General features: G+C 37.0%; 1 protein-coding gene across 2 annotated transcripts in view; it reads left to right on the top strand.

Moving 5' to 3' along the window:
* COG6 (component of oligomeric golgi complex 6) overlaps window positions 1–18,603 on the top strand; it is a 59,832-nt gene extending 41,229 nt beyond the window's left edge. The window contains exons 14-19 of one of the 2 annotated variants that reach the window (XM_074815794.1): window positions 5,319–5,450; window positions 5,987–6,154; window positions 8,137–8,244; window positions 9,740–9,793; window positions 12,365–12,444; window positions 16,072–18,603. In XM_074815794.1, coding sequence (XP_074671895.1) covers window positions 5,319–5,450; window positions 5,987–6,154; window positions 8,137–8,244; window positions 9,740–9,793; window positions 12,365–12,444; window positions 16,072–16,219 — 690 coding nt within the window. In that variant the 3' untranslated portion in view covers window positions 16,220–18,603. The remainder of the gene's footprint in view (window positions 1–5,318; window positions 5,451–5,986; window positions 6,155–8,136; window positions 8,245–9,739; window positions 9,794–12,364; window positions 12,445–16,071) is intronic. The other variant, XM_074815795.1, reaches the window with a different exon arrangement.
* Window positions 18,604–20,312: the final 1,709 nt, after the last annotated feature.

Genomic DNA, 20,312 nt, shown 5'->3' with positions numbered 1-20,312 from the left:
GTGTCACTGAAGGTTCAGTGCATCAGCTTTTACTGCAAATGCTGTCTCTCCTTTGCATTGTTGTATGGGCTCTTACCCTTCAGAGGCAGTGTTGGGCAGTCTTTTGCCAGTGGTTTCTAGCTCTGGTAACAATTTGGTTCTGGTTGTTGGTTCAACCAGAATGGTTTTTGGCCAGTATGAAGTGTCTCTGCGCTGAAAAATGGTGTTTGTATTTGTTTCTTTTTAGCTTTCTTGGACCCAGCCATGGGTCTAGCAGCCATCCTGGTAAAACAGTTCAGAACTGTAGGTTCAGTCCTTACATGTATCCTTTTATGTTTCCTTTGACCCTGTGCACATAAATCAGATGTTTAGGGATCTGGGATTCTGCTTGTGTTAATCACTGTCTGGATCTAAGAACAGCCTGGTACAGGTTACCATTTTACAGATGATAAATTCAGGAGAAAATAGTAAAGTGAAAATAATTCTCAGAACAACAGAAACTGTTCCAATGAAACTAAAAGCAGAGTTCAAAGCACTTAATGTACTGGAGTGGATGGACTCTTTCAGTTCTCTCATATTGAGAGAATTGTCATTTAAAAGCATGAGTCTGCTGGTGAGGCATTTTAACAAGCCTGTTAGACTAACCTATGCCAGTGTGTTTTATTGAACCAGCTCAGTTTAGAGAGTGGGAATTTTCAAGCACAGCTGTCCTTACTCTGGCTTCAGTAGTGTTCCAGAACAATTATTAAATGAAAGAATAATTACAAACTTGGAATTAAATGGAATGAGGGTTATCATAAGGGTACTAAAGAGAGATTGTGCCAAACTAGCCTGTCATCGGCTGTCTGAACTGTTAGGAGACTATTAGTAGAGTATCCCAAATCAAGCTTTGGGGTTGTTATTCCTTAATGCTGTTCTTTTTAGAGTAGATGTATGAAAATTAAATGTTATGATTGCATTTTCTGTGAAGTTTGTCAATCGGAGATGTATTAAAACATTGCATGGGAATAACTGTAAACTTCTCCCCCATAATTTGGTTCCTGTCAGAATGAAATTTGTTAGGTTTCTGGGAAACCAGATGCGGGACATGTGAAATGAGACTGGTTGATGTTGTGGTCTGAATGGATCCATGTGAAGAAAAAAGAGTTAACAAGAATTTTTCTGTTGTCTTTTCTTTCAAGATCAACTTGATAGCTGAAAAGAAAAGCATGCCATGAGGCATTCTACTGTGGAACCCCTGGTGATCTCTGTAGGATCCTAATAGGGCTCGAAAGAGCTTAGTACAGCTTCTCTGAAAGACACACACTCTGGTTTCTTAAACTGCAGCTGTTGGTGGTGGAAATTGTTTCAATTTGTAGAATAAACTTCCGTAGTTGACACTAACCAGTTGTAACTGACAGATTGAAATATCCAGATACCTTTTTACAAGGTTCCACCTCTCTAGTGCTTTGTCTCTACCCTCTGCCAGTGAGGTTTCCAAAAAGACTCTTATTAAAAGCTGATTAGGCCCTTTAAAAAGCCACCAACCTTTTGTTTGTCACTCTGAGCAGTACTTTCTCTGAGGAGGTCTGTGTTTTAAATTACCGTCTTGTTTTATTTAATACTAGTATCACAGAATTGCAGAATGGATGAGGTCAACTGGAACCTCTGGTGATCATGTAGTCCACCCATCTTGTTCAAACAGTTCAGCTACAGCAGGATGCCCAGGACTGGTTCCAGTTGTTTTGAATGTCTCTGAGAATGGAGACTCCACAACCTCACTGTGCAACTGTCTTCAGTGTTTGACCAGCCTCACAGTAAAAAAATTGTTTTCCTGTATTTCAATCTGTCCCATTGCCTCTTGACCTGTCACTGGACACCACTGAGAAGAATCTGTCTCCCTCTTCTGTATCCCTCCCATAAGGTATTTATACACATTGATAACAGCCCCCCTCTTCTGAGAAGAGCCTTCTCTTCTCTGGGCTGAACATAGTCCCTCCTTCCTTATGTAGGACATACTCCAGTCCCTTTATGAAATTTGTGGCCCTTTGCTTGACTCACTCCAGTATGTCCATGTCTTTCTGTACTGTTAACTTCCTAATGTTCAAGTAGGATAGTGTATAGTTTTGATTGCCTGCCTATACAGTACTTTCAGTATTTGCAGGTGCACATACGAACTTCTAACAAAGTTGCTCTCCTTAATATCTGCTCCAGTCCTTAGTAGAATTAACTATTTAATAGGAACAAAAATTGCATGTATTTTTCTTCTGTTTAGCTTTCTTTGTAAATGAGGGAAACAACTAACATACATGCACTCTCTTGACTGTTGATACTTCCTTTTCTTTTTCCTGTATTTTCCTTTGCGGTTTGTTAAATCCTTCAAGACATCCTTTGAGCTATTTGCTCTCATAGACAGAGTAGCCTGCTCTGGATTGTGTATTTGGTGGAAGATTATGACTTTGTAATTATTCCCCACTGATTGATATGCAGAACTTCAAATGAAGATACAACCTTTTATACTAAATTTTGTGTACAACTTCTAGTGTCCATTATAATTTTAGGAGAATTCATTTCAGTTTTGTATATTAGATTTTAAATATTTGGGAATCTCTTCTTGTTTTCTTTGAAGGGCTAGACAGCTGGTTGGCCTTGTTTCTGCATGACTGAACTGCTGGTTATAACTGATTAAACACTTAATACTGTGTTAGAGTATGTTTTGATGCTGTTGAACTAGCTGCTGCAGAACTTGTCTGATAATTTTTCAGTTAGCTCCTGTCTGGCTTGCATCTGAAGCAAGTACTTCAAAAGTAGAATTCAGCATCCATTTGAAATCTATTTTTCTGGAAATAGGATTGATTATAATAATCTTTTAGTGCATGTAAAACATTCAGGCATCAATTTTTTTCATTAGAATAGCGATTTAACTCTCATGAATAGAAGTCTGTAGGTAGCTCTATAAATTAGAAATGTGTGTTTTTAAGTTTTCCTTTTTAATTCTGAAAAAAAAAACCAACCTGCATTCATGTGCAAAAAGTTAGAATTTTCAAAATGAATACAGCACTGCTTTAGTCTTCCTTCCACTTACTGATAATTCTGCCTCTGTTGCAGTAGTCAGGATTTTCAAGCTAACCCAATAGAATCTAACTATCTAAACCTTTTTTCATTGCCATGTTTTCTTCTTCCATAATGTTGTTTCTTGCTCCCATCTAGAAGACAGTGGACTTTAAAAGAATAGATTAAATGAAAGATGAAGCTAATTTAGAAGCTTCTGACCGTCAGCTACTTCATGAGACAAAAATTCAGTGCAAAGAAGCCTGAAATTATCATTGCCATGAGCTATGTGTGTGTTGGAAGTGAAAACCCCATCAAACTCCAGTCCCAAATTAATGCCAAAATATCCCTGAACACGGTCCAGTTCAGGTCTGAGAACAGTGTGTTCAGGGCACGATCAATACCCCTAATAATAAACAAGAAGAAAGTCACTCAGTGCTATAAACTTCAGTAAACTTTACTACTAATCAGCACTGAATAAGTGCCTCCTTCTGAATTACTGTTACTTCATTGCTAGAATATTTGTTTTATGCTTTCAAGACTGCTTAGGCTGAACAACTGTTCTCTGAACCTAATAGATTTCGTTTCCATTAGATTTAGTTTTCCATTAGTTCCTTGAATTCAGTATACTATCTGTTGGAAAGTGAGAATAAAGGAACACTTTATATTCAGAAGGATGAAAAAAAGTTTTTGTTTCATCTGTCTTCATAACAGTGTGGGGACATGTATGATATCTCAAATGTTTTGAAAAACACACAGGGTGAAAGCTAGGCCTGGCTCCAAAGAGGGAGAGTTGTTTCCGTCTTCCTCGGGTGGCATATTCATTAGGTATGGATTCATTTCCAGAAGGCTGTGAAATGCTCCACTCTCAAAACGCCTGTTACGCTCTCCTTGGTTTCTTTGGCCATCACACTCTGTCCCTTTGATAGTTTTTTTTCTTCCTTGGAGACTCAGACCTGTATGTTATTATGCTGTTAATCTGTAGTTCTCATTTGGGAAAGTGTAGAGCATGTTGCCTGTGGTTTGGGGGTCCATCCAAAGCTGCCTTTTTTTCTTGGAGAGCTGGAGACTTTAAGAGTGTTGCAGAAGTGCACGTTGCCTTGCTCTTCTGTGCCCAAACACCTTGAGCGAAATGGACAGGCCGTTCCAGGCCAGGCGAAATTTACTTCTCCCTTCATCCTTCTGGAAAGAGATTATGCCTTGAAGCTTTAGCTTATTCTGTATTGCTGGGTATCTCCTTACTCCCATGTGATCCAGACAGATCTGTGTTTGCCCTTAGGTAGGTAGGAGACAGGAAGGTTGGAAGAGGGTTGTTGGCAGAAGGAAATAAGGCCAGCAGCCTGGCTTGTAGTAATAGTCTGGAGGCAGCAGGAATCCAGTTTGAGGCAGCATTGAATACTACAAGATGCAACTACATTTGGAGTGGAGCCTGAGGAACGTCGGTTGGGAAGAAGAGATGTGCTAGATTTTATATCATTGTAAAACATACAAACATTTTATGAAGCATTTGAGGGTATTAGCCTGTTACAAAGAAGGGCTAAAGTATGTGAGTCTATGTTAAAAATAGCGTAGAATTTCAGTCCATTTCAGGTGCTCAAACTTGTCATAATTTGACTCTGAAAGCGTGGGGTTTTTTTAACCATCTACGATTTTTACTTCTTATCTTTAAGGTGGGCCTGCATTCCAGTTCTTGCAGTATCATTGCAATTTACGTAGGTGTACTTGAGTTAGCCTGTACACAGTTCATTTGTATACTGGCAATTTAAGGTTAAAACTTGCTAGGGATTAAGACTTGTTCCATCTGTGGTTGCAGGTCTCATACTTAGCATGATAGGTGCTGTGCAGCCTTGTCAAGAAGATTACTTCATTCAGCTGTTGCAGTAGGGCCCTAATATCCCAGAGCTCTGCCTGCACTAGATTCTGGAGTTATATAGGAGGTCCTGCTCAAAGTGAACTCAGTGGTGCAAACAATGTGGCTATTCTTTGGCACCTAATCTAGCAAATGTTTTGGTAGCAAAAAAACCAAACCAAAACCGGTAGCATTTGGGGATCTCTAGATTATAAAATAGGCATAGTCTGAGTGAAAGGTGAAATTCAGTTTTGGTTGTTTGTCACTGAATGGGATGGTTATGTTGAAAGTTGTACATAATTATTATCTGAAACGTGCTAGGTTTGGTGTCAAAGTTCTTCTCTGTATGGCTGCACATAATTTTATTATTAGCTGGTTGCGTTTGTGCAAATAGATTGGATGGTGTTTGCTGTAAATGAAATTTAAAAAAAACCCACAAACAGATAATCTTGTTCTTCAGGTTGAACTTCCACCTCCTGATCTTGGCCCAAGCTCTGCACTAAATCAGACACTTAACTTGCTACGGGAGGTTCTGGCTTCTCATGACTCGTCTGTTGTTCCTCTGGATGCCCGTCAAGCTGACTTTGTGCAGGTATAAGAATGTTTGTCTGCTCTGAAGAGGAGGGGAAAAAAAAGTATGTGTAAGTTAGTCTCGTGCACAGAAGATGGGTGAAATATTAATCTTTTTTGTCTGGCCCCATTTTGGAGCTTTCTACCAAACCCAAGTTTGTAATATGAGCAAGATGGTGACTAACAAAGTGGATAATTACAGTACAGTATGGAGTGCTACTCTTAACACGGTATCTAAATTCTGTTATCCAATTACTACTCCATTAAGTAAATACACCCTCAAGACTGCACAATTACCAATTATCTAATCTGGGTTACTCTTCTTCCTGCTAGGTTAGAATCTGTTCTTCTCAGGTTTTTATACTTTTCCCATCACTATGGTAGCTGATGACCTGCTGACAAATCTAGTAGAAAACTGCTTGCACAGTTGGAAGCTCTCATTTCTCTTTACTCTGCTTTGGGGAATAAATATGTGATAGAGACAGAATGAGCTTAGAAGCTTCTTGTGACATGATTTTCTCCCTCCCCTCCCTCTTTTCTGTGTGTTTTCTATTTTAGGTTCTGTCTTGTGTGCTAGATCCATTGTTACAGATGTGTACTATGTCTGCTAGTAATTTGGGCACAGCTGATATGGCAACTTTCATGGTAAATTCACTTTATATGATGAAAACTACTTTGGCTCTCTTTGAATTCACTGACAAACGTCTAGAAATGTTACAGTTTCAGGTAAGCTTTAACAGCCCCAAAAGAAAATGAACTTACTACTGATTTTTTTCAGACTATAAGTTGTGATGTGAATGTATTTATCTTTGATAATATTGTCTTGGGTCAACTCTAAATCAAGGAAATGGGATAAGAGGGGTTCTTATCACATACCGTAAGCAAATAGCAGGTATCAGACCTTATGGTACTCAGCATCTCTTATTTTAAACAGACAAAAATATGATTAGAAGATTTGGTTTGGTTTGGTTTAGTTGCAGATAAACTCACATCAGTGAACATTTTCATTATCCCAGTCATTCTAATACTTATCTGCAAACTGTGCGAGAAGCAGCAAATGGAAGTTGAAAGCTAAGTCAAATGGCTGACTATATTCAATCATATAGTTAATACTAGATCATCATCTAGTTTATACTAGAATATAGTATAGCTGAAGTCACTACTTCCGTCCTTCTTTCTACCTTTTTCTCATTTCCTTGGTTTCACCTAATGTGCCAGGATAATAGTTCATATGTGGTACCATTTTGAAATGGAAATGTAGTTTATAAACCATTGACTTGGGAAAACTTAGGCACTGCCCATTTATAGTTTTGCTACACGAACATCTCTGCAGTATATCTCAGGAGAGCTTTTGGAGCTGGGGGGCTTGGAAAAAAGTCACAACTTCTTATTTAAAGGCATCAGTAAAGATTGGCTGTGAGCCATTTTTCGCTTTCTACTCCTAATTAGAATTTCTAGCACCTTTTAGCTCGGAAACAAACAAACAGACAACCCCGTCAAACTGTCTGGGGCATTTCTAATTTGCATTAGCAGAATTTCTTTTTCACAGTATATGTTGCAATTGATTTATTCTTCAAATAAGCAGTAAAACTGAAGGTTATGCATTTAATACCATTTACTTTCTTCAAACATTTTACAAATACAGGAACAGACTGAAAAAATATCTTTAAGATTATACATAAGTAGGTTATTAAAGTGGAGTTAGAATGGCATATTTAATAAGAGAAACATTTTTCACAGGAAAAAAGAACTCTCTAAGACAGTTAAAATCTCCAAATTGAAATATTAAGATTTTCCCTCCTGATTTAAAAAGAAAAATGCATTTTTTCTAAACAATTTTAGGAAGTAAAAAGGTGAACTCTTAAAATAACAGATATGAAAGTCTTGCATTTTACTAGTTTGATTATATTATAAATTTTTGCCTTTCTTTAGGATTGGAAGAAAAATAAATGAAATGTGGGGTAGTTATTTGTAAAAATGAAGTAATAATGTATATATACCCAAATACCTTCCCAAGACTACTCAAACTAAAAAATTATTGCTGCTGCTGTGACTGGATTTATTGATTAGGTTTCTCTGCAAAGTGAAGATTATACTAAGAATGTAAAATACGTTTATGACTTTTTTCATATTAAAATAATTAAAGCAAAATTGATAGCTGAATTTCCTTGTCTATTGTTCTTTCAGTTAACTTTTTTCAAGTACATGTTTGTGAATTTAAAATCATTACTGATTATGATTTACTTTCAGTTTTATTTTCCTGGTGAAAGACTGTCTTTTTATCTTTATTATAAAACTGCCATGCTATTGTCAATATTTTTAATAAGAGTTGGATGATTTTTATCACTTATTTTCAGAGAATTATAGCAAAATAAAATGATATAGCAATTTTTAAGATTAGAGCTTTGGTATTCTTAATATTTGGTACTGTTGAATTTACAAATACAAAAAAAATTAAGTTCATATGTTAGTCAGACATGAAAGAATTATCAGTATTTTTATTATTGGCTCCTTATAATATGGAAGATATAAATGGGTGAAATATGCTGCATGTATTGTGATTTTTTTCTTGTTTGTTGATCACTCACCTTTTCTTCGTATTTATTTTTTTTCTTATTATTTGTGTTTCTAGGCCTTTTAACCGCAGAGCTTGTTTTATTTAATGTCCTCATGCACGCTTTATAAATGGCTTATGCTTAAAATTTCAGATTGAAGCTCATCTAGATACACTCATAAATGAACAAGCTTCCTATGTGCTAACAAGAGCTGGTCTAAGTTACATATATAACTCTGTGCAGCAACACAAACCGGAACAGGTAAGCTTATATAATGTACACGTTGAGGAGGTACTGTGTACCTGCCAACTAGAAGAATTTTGGCACTAATACTTTTGCAAATTAAGCTTACTCTGAAAGCAAAAACTCAGTATCTGTTGATTTTTCACATGGGATCAGGACTATGAGGCAAAGGCACCTTGCAAGGAGAGATTTCCCCTACATTCAGCAAGCCTAGCAGGTTTACTGTGCAACAATCCTTCTTTGCAGCTTATCTGTGTACCAACAACAGGCTCCGTACACCACAGACATCCTGTACGTTCTCAGAGTAACTGTATAGGTAGTTTAACAGGCCTCTGAAGGTGTCAGAGTCAAGCTGTCTCTAAAACACAAATACTGAGTGTGTATACCACTTCCATGACATCTAGAACATGTTGGACCTACAGTGTGTGCAGCATTCAGGTTTCTTTCAGTGCACACCATACAGAGTGGACACCCTGCATGCACTGGACAATTGCTGTGGACACCCTGCATGCATTAGACAATTGCTGCTTTTTTCTTCTTTGAAAAATTGGCAGATTAATTTAATAGTCATTTGAAATAATTTCTTCTTTTGTCCTTATTCATTGCTCTAGCTATTCTAGCACCAAGACAGTGAGATGCTGAAAGTGAAAACTAGATTTCTTAGAGTGAGCTGAAAACTGGAATTCAGAGTTCATGCTCTTCCTTTCTTGTGAACCATGGTTGTTATGTGATAGGTATTAATACAGCCCCTCTTCCCTTCAGGTGTGCTTATGTTCTTTTGTGATGGTTTCTGAAGGTGAAAAACTGTTTTCTGGAGAAAGCAGAACTCTGTTGGAGCGCTTTGTGTTGTTTCTTCAGCCAATAATTTTGCATAAAGTGCGATATCTGATTAATAACTCAGCTTGGTTTCCTGTTAATGAAACTATGTCTTGTTCTAAAACCAGTTTCAAATAGACCAGGGGAGATTGTTCAGTGGAATGTAGCAATTTTCATTTGTATCTGTCCAGCTGCCTGGCTGCAGAGGTGACGTTGTCGCAGGATTTGATGGGGGTTATGCAGCATGTATACATTGTAATGCCTTACTAGAGGATTTACTGGGAAGCAGGCTTGAATTCTACAGGGTCCCAGAACAGATGAGCAGAGCTAAATTGTCCTCTGTAATTTTAGAACACCAAGGGGATGTGGCCAGTTTGCAGTTCAGTTTTTATCCTAGACCTTGTGGAAGGCTTTTTTGGGGATTTATGATTTAATGGTGAAAAAGGAAGAAAGGACTTGAAAGAACGTATTAAGAACTCAGTATTCTGAGTTTTTAATTTAAGAGAGCGGTAGAATACAAGTGAACTGTTACAGCATTTCAGTATTGATATGGTGATTCAGTTTCCAAACATTTAAGATCCTGTAGGAGAACCAAATAACAATTTAGTACTGAACTGATTGTAGAATTTATTTCTTATCTTTTTGCATATGGTAGTGTGACCTTTTTTTCCACCCCCCTTTGACTACTGATTCCTAGGGTCCTCTTTCAAATTTGCCAAGTATGGATTCTGTGTCCCTGAAGGTTGCAATGGTAAGCATTTTACAGTTTCATATTGTGGTGGTGATGCCGTGACGTGGGAAAGAATACTATTAATTATGTGATGTGGTAGATATTCATCTAACCAATCATAGTCTTTAAGAATAGCTAAATTACATGTCTGGGAATACTTTCTTCATTTGTAGTAATTCGGCCACTTGAAGTAATAAATACATAAATTATTTATGAATGGGTAGTAATAGAATATTAGTTTCTAAGCCTTGAGAAACAGAACTTTACTTACAAGAATGTTATCCCATGAGTCATCTTAAATTGCTAAAAGCAAATACTTAGCTCTAATTAGTTTTAATCACCAAAGGGTTTTTTTGCCTATATGCTTTGAAATACAGGTTCTGCTATAATTTATAATTTTAGTCCTAAGGCTTTGATTTTATGCAAATAGTTTAGCTAAACTCAGAAGTTAGGTGCTGGGCATATGTCATTATTTTTTTTTAAGTTGAAAGCTACAATAAAACAAATTATCAGCTGATATTTTTTCTTAGAGTGTGTGAAGGCTATTTTGCATAGAGATAGCAATATCACAGTTCAGTAGGCAATAATGTGTGTTCTGTCACTCTTCTTGCTTAGCCAAGTGTGGTTGTATTCTAAGAGTTTAACTGTAAATAAGGCCCGCTCATCCATCAGTACAGATATACCCTCATGGGAAAAAAGGTCTTTTTAAAAGAAAATTTTTTATAAAATGTCTTTAAAAAATATTATGTTGAATTCCTCCTAGTTGTGTCAGTGTAGCCTGTTTTCCTCTGTTCAGGTTTTAAACCAGTGATTCCTAGCTGGTTGGACAGACAGAGCTCTGGTGCAGAGCATTCAGTGGTTCACTCAGATCAGCATGCATTCTTATCAATATTTATAAATTTTGCGATTAAAATAGGTTTTATTTATCATAGTCTTGTAGACCAATGAGGAATCTAAAGACAGCAGCTTGGGGACCATCTCTTTAAATTTTTTATATATATATATATATATAACTCTGTTACCTATAGCAGTGCACAATAATTTCACCTGAATAGTTAGAAGAATCCAACTGTTTTATTTTCTTCATTACTTTGTTTAATGTCTGCTGCTGTGAACACACTTTAACCAGAATGGAACCCAGTATGCTGAAATCAAACCCACGTAAATCCCATCTATCAGCCTAATCTGTTCGCTTCCCAGGATTTAAACCATGTGGAGAGAGTACCTGCAGGCAGATTCACTGTCTCCCAACTTAGGCTGAAAGTTTTCTATGTCCCAGCCTTTTATGTTGTTCATATGTGCTTACAAATGCTGTTCTAGCAAAGTCCATACCTCTCTCTCAGCTAAAGCTCCCTTGCTTTCCAAACAAGGGCAGATAACCACAAAAAGTTAATTTTTGAGAACTGTGAGTGACTTCATTAGTCATTTGTGTCCACTTTTTGCACATTTAAATGATGGATGTGGATTTTAGGGTTTACCAGCTTGATAAGATTCGTCCAGTGTTCAGGGAGGTTGCCTAGGCCTTGCCTGAGTAATTCCAAGGATGGAGATTATACAGCTTTTCTGGGTAAGCTGTTCAGAGTTTGATTACACTTTTCTAGGTAACCTGTTCAGTATTTGATGACACTCCTGGGGAGATTTTTTCCTCTTACGATCTGATCAGAAGTTCCCTTAGTGTAATATGTGTCCAGTATTCCTCATGTTTTCACCTGTGAGAAGACCTGGCTCCATCGACTCTATAGTCACCCATTTGCTCATAGAATGGTTCAGGTTGGAAGGGACCTTTAAAGGTCATCTAGCATAGCCCCCCTGCCATGGACAGGGGCACCTTTCACTAGATCAGCTTGCTCAAAGCCCTGTCCAGTCTGACCTTGAGCACTTCTAGGGATGGGGCACTGACAACTTCTCTGATAGATAGTTGAAGACAGCAGTAATGTTCGTTCTTAGTGTTTCCCTCTCCAAACTACCAGAATCAAAGCACCACAAATTTTTTAAATATATTATATGACGGAGGAGAAGTAGGCCTAGAAGCAGTTTGAGGAGCCTGAACTACGTCCCTTGATCTTGTTTTTTCCCACATAAGTGATTATTAGATTATTGAGCAGTGACTCCCTACCAAAAAGTAAAAAGAAACATGTAAAAAGAAATGTGCAACATGTCTTAAGTTGGACAGTCTACATTTCTGTCTGGAGGCTACTGTATTCCCTCTGCACTGAACAGACTAGGTCTGATCTTCAGAGGTGCGTACATAGATGCATCAGCTGCATAGGAAACTTAGATGGATAATTATGGAAGCTGGATTCTCATTAGTTGCCCCTCCACCCATACTCTTCAGAGTCAGAAGCTTAAAATTTTGGTGACAGAGGTGCTGAAGTTAGGCATTTGGTTTGGACTATTAAGTTCTACCTTAAACATTTATATAGTATGTTAGGCTCTATCTTAAATATATAAAAAGAGAAATTTTTATCAAATAAGAAGGTGTCGTTTTAATGTAATCACTTTTCAGAAATCTGTGTATTTACCTATTTTCATCTAACAGCAAGTGTTTAATATGTGGATCTCATATTCTCTTTTTTCCCCCCCCACCCCTAGGCTCAGTTTGATCGCTATCTGTCTGCTCCAGATAGTCTGTTAATGTCCCAGCTGAATTTCCTGCTGAGTGCCACTGTGAAGTACGTACCTTACCTTTGAATTTGTATTATGCCTGCATAATGATCAGAAAGATGAATTCGTTTAGGTTTTAGTGGATCACGATGAGAATTCAAGTTATCAGCTGTGGTCATATTTGCATTGTCCTTCAGGTCACAATTCAGTTTTATTCTGACTCTCCTCTTTTTGAGCAAGCAGTGAGGAATATGTAATTCTGTAACTTTCTGAAGTAGTTACTCTAGATTTAACGGACACCATCAAAATGAATTACATTCATCTATTTTAAACATGTTCCACTGTGTCAGCAGTTTTTTGTCAACTTAGTTGTAAATTGTTTCAGAACTATTTTGTAAGTATTCCAGAGACAAATGAAATATGTAATTCTCCACTGAAGATTTATCGCCACTGCTTCATCAGGTCTAGAGTTTTCAACTTTGTTCTATTCTGCTGTAGAGTATTGGCATTCTGTCTCATTGAATATTGTGCTGAGATTACTTTGCTTTTCATTTAATATGTTTGGTTTTTAGTGTTTTCTTCTTTGAAGTATGGAAGTAAGAACTTTATTTATCTCTTCTCTTGTTTTTTGAATGTAATTGAACCCTAAGGCTGGGGAAAGTGCCAGAAATTTCTTTCCAGTAAAATGTGAACCATATGAAGACATTTTGTAATACCTAAACTCAGAGAATTATATGCTACACTGATCAAAAACTTTTCTTGACGTTATTTTTCACACTTGTGAAGAATGCAGGTTACAGAATATACCAGAAATCGAGACTAGCACATCATATTTTATGTAGTGCAATAATATTTGGAGTCTCATTACTAGTACCTGTCCTCAGCAGGATTGTATTACAGCATCTTGCAATTAAAACATTAAGTATGTCAAGGCAAAAATAATAATTGTTGTGAATTTAATAGAATAGAACAGTTAGAAGGGACCTACAATGGTCTGCTAGTCCAGCTGCCAGGTTCTCCTGTGGTATTGCTCAGGTCCTCCTCATCCAAAGACTTGCAGTTTCATGCCATATACCTGGTGCATGGTTTGGCATAGGAGATGTTGGTGCTTTTCTGTAGTTTGTTTGGTGTCTCTGTTAGCGTTACCATTCCCGCAGCTCAGCCAGCAGAGCTCTCCCTATTGTGTGAGAGCTGTTCAGTACAGATCAAACAGGGCAGCTTGAGCAGTAATGTCTATGAAGCACTGCGACTTCTGCTTCTAAGTGTTAAGCTATTATACCTGTATTTTAGCTCTTGGTACTTTTTTTTAAATGTAGGTCTATTTAAAAATCATAGTAATAGTAAATGTATTTTGAAAGCTCAATTTTTCACTACGAACACAGAAGCAATTTTTCAGAGGTAGACTTTATGCTACCATAAAGACTCAGGCATAGTGAAATTACCTTGACTTAATCATTTCTTCTGTCAGATGAACCAAGATAAGCTGGTCATGTATGCAGTCTTAGCCTTATCCCAGTGATAAGCTTTTTAAACCTCTCTTAGCGCAGTTTAAGCCAAATTCATGTTATCTTGCAACAGTGGGCAGCTGAGAGGTGAGCCTGTGTGTGGATGATTGTTATAGCTGCTACAGCTCAGCTAACATGCAGGAGCTTATTAACCTGCTATAACTCAGTGCTATAGGTCAGGTTCTGCTCTGAATTAAAACAAAACAAATGTCTGTTAGCCCTTTAGCCTTCAAACATGCAGCTTTAAACACAAACAATCCTTCTGAAGTTAAGATACCTATTTACAGAGATGCATGCTTGTAGAATCAGGGTCTTAATAGTCAATATTTCTGTAGTAAATAAGCCTTCAAAATTTAAGCAAAACATTTAACCAATACTATAACTTTAATCTCTGGCTATAGTAGTTGAAATTTTCAAGTTAGTTTTGCAGGTGTCAATTTTGAAGACATCTTCCTTGAAATCGCATAATTGTGATCCACTGTCCCAGCAGTTGAGCTGGAACCCAAGAGTTCTTCGGTTCTCAAAATCAGACCACATGCTTTTAATAAGGGACCAGTGCATTACATACTGACAATATCATTTAAGCTTTACAACTGTGAAGAACCTTCCTTCCAACATTTGCCAGTGCATGCTCTTGTCTTTCAAACTCCTTTGCTCGTTTTAAAAGTTTTAAGCTATTTATTTATATGTTGTTGGTCTTGAAAAGCTCTTTTCATTTGTGTTGGATCACAGAAACTGAATGCTGGCATTACTATTTTTAGAAAGTGCTGCCATTTGTGTTAGTGATAAAATGTATCATGTTGTTATGGCAACTGAAATCCTAATGTACTGATTAATGACACACGTTATGTGATGAAAAGACTTATTTGATGCTGTTCAATCCTCTGGAATATTTTAATGAGCTTTTTCTTTTAATGTTATTTGGTGCAATACAGTTAATTTTATACAAATTCTGTGTGCAATACTTTCTTAAGAGAGACTGTCATGTTACAGCACCTTAGTGAACCTAGACTGTTCGGAGGCAGTTGTTTTACCTGAACACCTTGTATGTATTTCCCTTGCAATAGTGTTTCTAAATTTGCCAGTCTGTTTTTCAGGTGTGTTAATAATCTAGTGATAATGGCAGTTGATCCTGCATATTGAAAACGTGGATACTTTACATCAGAATAAAATGCAGGGTTTGTCTCTTAATCTTCTTTCCCATAGTTTCCATTTTTTAATATTACCTGAAAAGACAAAGTTCTACACACTTGGTCTTTGAGATTTCTTTAACTTGTCACTTCCCAACAGCTGGTAAATTCAGCCCTGATTTTAGTGGATGCACTTTTGTTGTCTTTATTCCTTTGCTGCATATTACAGCAGGGCTGAATCTGGATTCATGGTTACCTTGGTTTCCTCAGCTTCTCCTGGTGTTCCGCTTCCATGGGTTTGGCTGTAAAATAGTTGTAACTACTATTTCTGATAGATAAAAATGCATGTACAACTGTAAGCACATCACCATGGTGATTAAAGTAAACTGATTCAATGGGCAATGTAAAATAAAAATATCAGTTTGTCTTAAAAAAATATTAAACTTTCCAGTTAAATTTAGCATCCAGTCTCTGTGCATTGTTGCTCATTTAGATCCAGAAAAATAACAGGATACAGACTTGATAGCATTGTTGGTAAAAGGTTGTAGCAAGTTTTAAATCTCTGACCACTATCACTTTCAGCTCTTCCTTTTTGACCGATTATGGAATCAGGTGCTTGTGCAGATAAAGCAAGTAGAAAGTATTTGCTGGTAGATGAAAAAAAAAAAGTGTGTATTTACAAAGGACGCCAAGAAGCCACAGGAGGTAGAAAGTAGATCACTAAGATTATCAGTCTTTTAAAAGATGCAGAGGAGTGCGGGTGAAAAACTAATGTATGCAAATTAAATCCTTCTACTATTTTTTTTCATGACTGCAGAAATAGAGAAGCTAATTTATTGGCTATCAGGATCATATATGTGAGTTTATGTATGATACAAAGGGATGAAAAAGCCTTCTTTTGTTTTGAAACATTAAGCTATTTTCACAGTTGAAGTAAAGTGCTTTTTAATCTGACACTGATTTTTAATGTGTATTTTTAGCATATATCTTTAATTCCTTGTATGCAGTGCAGTTATATTTCGTACAATTTGCAAATTATCTTTTTGTTCTGTTTTTTTAGAGAGCAGATAATAAAACAGTCAACAGAACTGGTCTGCAGAGCTTACAGTGAGTTATATGCAGCTGTGATGAATCCTTCAAATGAATATAAGGATCCAGAAACCATACTACACAGATCTCCTCATCAAGTTCAGGCACTCCTTTCATAGTCTTGCTTCCCCCAGATTTATCAGAATCCGTAATTCTGTATTTGTTGAGTATTTGCATTGAGTTATTTTTCTGTGTTGAATTTTGATGTGTAACTGTGTAGTTAAAATATGTAGGAATGCGGTTTTGTTTAATCTGCTTGGCAGGTCTAGTCTTTCCTGTGTCTTTGAATACCTTCTATAGGCCGGAAAATAGAATATAGATTAAAAATTATTTTAATGTATTCCTCTAATGGAAATGGACCTTGACAATATGCAATCTCTTCAAAAAAGGAGAAAGAAGCTTTTTCCTTGCTGTACATAATCCTTTCAACTAGAGACTGAACCAGTGTCTCTTATGACCTCACCAATATTTTTATTTGCTCTTTTTCGTGTTCTTTCACTCCTTTTCTCAGCCTATCATCAGTAAATGCTGATAACTGTAATTTTAATACAACTGATATACTTTGATGTCTCAAGTCCATCACTTTTACAGTTCATAAATCATTTCAGAATATTTGATGCTGTTTTTCAAATCCTGTTGATTAAATCTTTGGGGCAAAATTTGTCTGCTTTTTTGGAATCCATTATTGTTGCTAGTTCTGGTATTTTCTGTAAGAAAAAGAAATATTTGAACTACATGCATGTACATAACGTGGAACGTAATGCTTTAAGTTATTTGTATAATTTTGGTTTATTGGAAGGATTTTGTTTTAGTGCAATTGTTCTGTAGGAATCTTTGTATCAGTTGAAACTTGCAGATCTCTCAAGGCTAGGACCAATAACAGTGTAGGTTAGGAAAATGGTTTGCACAGCAGTATGGCCATTCCTCCTTCACATGTACATGTTTTTTGTTTTGCTTTTTTTAAACACAGAAAAAGTCCATCTGCTGTAGTACAAGCATTTATTCAGTTAATAATCCACCAAGAGATTTTCATGGTTTATATGTCTGCAGTGGTGCTCCTAAAAATTGTAGTTAAGTTCACCTGTGGCAGCCACAGGTTGTTCTGCGAATTATGTGGAAGAGGTGGGTGTGTACTTGTTCTTGGCTGATGTGTAGAAAGCCATGAGTGAAGGTTTCATTTCTTTCCTCCTTTGGTGCAAAGCTGAACCTGCTCTGTGTAGAAACCTTAATTATATAGAGAGTTATCATTTAGGGGACCTTTGCTTCCAGTAAAAGAGGAAAACAGATCAGTAGGACACACTTGTTCTCTGTTGGGCCTTATGATAATTTTCTGCAGATTCCTTGAACGTATTCTTTTAGGAAAACCTTGTTATAGAGAAACCTTCAGGAAACAAAGTTAGTAAATGAAATTTGGGGTGTTTTAGGGTTAGGTTTTTTGTTTGCCTTTTTTTTTTTTTTTTTAAAGGATAATTTAAGCTGTTTTGTTGGAAGCCTTTAACTTTTTTTTTTCCTCTGTTGTTTTATGGGTGCCACAGAGTTATTACAGTTGCCTCAGTTTACACTCATACTATGATGTGGCTTATTTATATACATCAAGGGGGAGATGAGCAGTCATTCATATTGAATAACTTACATATTTTATTTTTATCAGTAATAATATTCCCCATATAAAATATATACTTAGTGGCAGCCAAGTCTGTAGTTTAGTGTATACTTGCATAACAGCAAAAAAAAAAGAAAAGAGCAGCAGCAATACATTTTAGTCTCTCGGAAAACTCATTGCAAAATATATATCCAGTGTGCTCAGAAATCAGCTTCTTTGGTAATACCACAGTAAAGCAATAGCTCGTTTTCCAAATGGGCATAATTTGTTGGTATAATAGAAAAATGTTTGAAAGTGTAAGTGTCCCTGGAATTCTTGGATCAGGCACAAATTCTTCTGTAAATGTGAATGTTAGATTTATTCTGTTTAAAAACTAGACCTGTAAGACAAAAAATTCTAGAAGCTTAGAAAAGCTCTAATGGAAAATTATGCTCTTTTATTAGGTAAGGCACTTTAAATTACTTAGATTTTGCATTACCGTAGTATATATTCAGAAGGCTGTTCATTGTTGTTTAATAATGTTAATATTGCTTAATAAGCCTATAATTATTATCTAATATGTGAAAATTACATCAGTTGTGAAAGGATTATAAATTAGCTTGGTACTAGATTAACATACTCATAAGAGTGAACTTTTTCCTGAAATCACACTCAACCTCAGTCTCCAATAATCAGTCAGTAGTTTGCATGAGGATTAGTAAGAAGTTGCTTCCTATCTTTGAGTCTTTCCATGTAGAGACTTATCCATGATTTCATCTTCTGTTAATAAAATGCGAAAGCTGTAGAAGTTGTAACTTAAAAAATTTGCAGTCAGTCACTAATTTTGATCTGTGCAATTAAAGTAAATGACAAAGGGTCACAAATGAGAAAGGACGTCAATAAAAGCATTTGATTTACTGACTTCTGTCTTCCATGTTGTTATTTCCTCTTGCTTGCCTTCCTAAGAGGAGGAAGGAAAAGATGATTAGATTTTGACCTGCCTTTCCTAGCTTGGCATTTCTGACCCTTTTATTTTACAAATTCCCAGGATTTCCACACCAGGAACCATGAAGCTGCAGTCGTCTAATTGCTCAGTTAGGTGGATGACCCGTAAGTGTCGCAGTAAATGGAATTGTTCAGGGTGTCAGTATTGGGTCCGTATTCAGAGGGGTTACTGCAGGTCTGACTTGAGCATCACAGTGCGTGAAGAGAGGCTCCCCTGGTGGGGCTGAGTTAGTCACCACTTCTGGTGTTGGTCCTTAAACACTATACGGAGGGGCATGCCTTCAGAGAGCCAGTCGCTTAGTCTGTGCTGGGCAGGAGCATGCTGCGTAAAGAGGAGTGTTTGAATACTGCCTATAGTAGGCACCAGTGCCAGCATTTGACACTCTGACAACTCAGTTCTGAGAACAGATGCGTAAAAGGCCTCTTTTTACATCGTTCTCTGATGCAGAGAGCACTTTCGTGGGAAGTGGGAGATCTGGGTTTTGGGCCAAATGAGTTTGGAATCGACATCTCCTGCCTTCCTGGAGAGCACCCAAACCCTTGGCTGTTGTGTAGTATGAGATGGGGCAGGTCTGTTTCTTCTCTCTTGAATTTAGCAGCTGTGCATAAATCAATGCAAAATATGGGAGGCATCAGATAGAATAAGCAAGGAGGAGTTTGGCCCGTGTGGCATGTATGTGAGGGCTCTCCTAAGGACTCCACTGCCCAGATCTTCCTCCAGTTGTTACACAGGGACCTTATCTTTGACTTCCAATACATGAGTCTTTGAAACAGAATCAGGATCTTAAGACTTTTATCACCCACAGAATATCCAGCAAACAGCAAGCTACAGAGCTGAGTTTGGGTTGAACCCAAGGTGGTTCATCCACACTGGTGACAGACCACCTCTGTGTTCAATCCTATGTGTACAATTTTCTCCTCCCCTCTTTACAAATATGCACACCACTATGGAAATAAAATATAAAAGTTGTTTAAATTATAGCAAGCACACAACAGTCCAGCCACAGCAATTTTTAGTGTTGTATAATAGGAAAAGAGAAGCTTACGGATGTTTGGAAAGGTGATAATACATTTGTTTTGCAGCATTTCCAGAGTGCTCCTCCCTATTCTCTGAGATTTATGACTCTAGCCCTGCATTTTGTCTGTTAATAGACTCAGCTGTAATTTTTTTATTAAAGGTTTTGAAATATGTGTTGAAAGAAAATATTTTCAGAACCACTAAACTTTTCCATTAATTTAAAAAACTCTATCTGTTCTTTGATCCCTTTGCTTGCCTTGTGGAGTCACTTTTCAGGCGACCCAGGGAGTGGGAAGCTTATAAAATTTTGAAAGTTAAACGAAGCAGTTAGACATATTTCCATGAGTAAAACACACCCTGCAGAAGCAACACAGACATGGGTGTGGGTTTGTTTGAAATGTACTGCCACCTGCTTCTGAGGGAAAATGCAGGAAAAGAGTAATTTGCTTATGATGAGGGCACCCATCCAAAAGAGCCATGATAGGGTTAGATACCTTAAATTGATGTTAAATTGACGTTACGTTTGAATAGTTTGGAGAATTTTTCAAAATGCAGATTAGAAGGAGCTGGCAGTGGAAGTAAAAGGTGTGTCATATAACTGAACTCC

The sequence above is a fragment of the Strix aluco genome, chromosome 2, assembly GCF_031877795.1.
Source record: "Strix aluco isolate bStrAlu1 chromosome 2, bStrAlu1.hap1, whole genome shotgun sequence".
Classification (NCBI taxonomy): Eukaryota; Metazoa; Chordata; class Aves; order Strigiformes; family Strigidae; genus Strix; species Strix aluco.
This window is presented reverse-complemented; position numbering and strand designations above follow the sequence as displayed.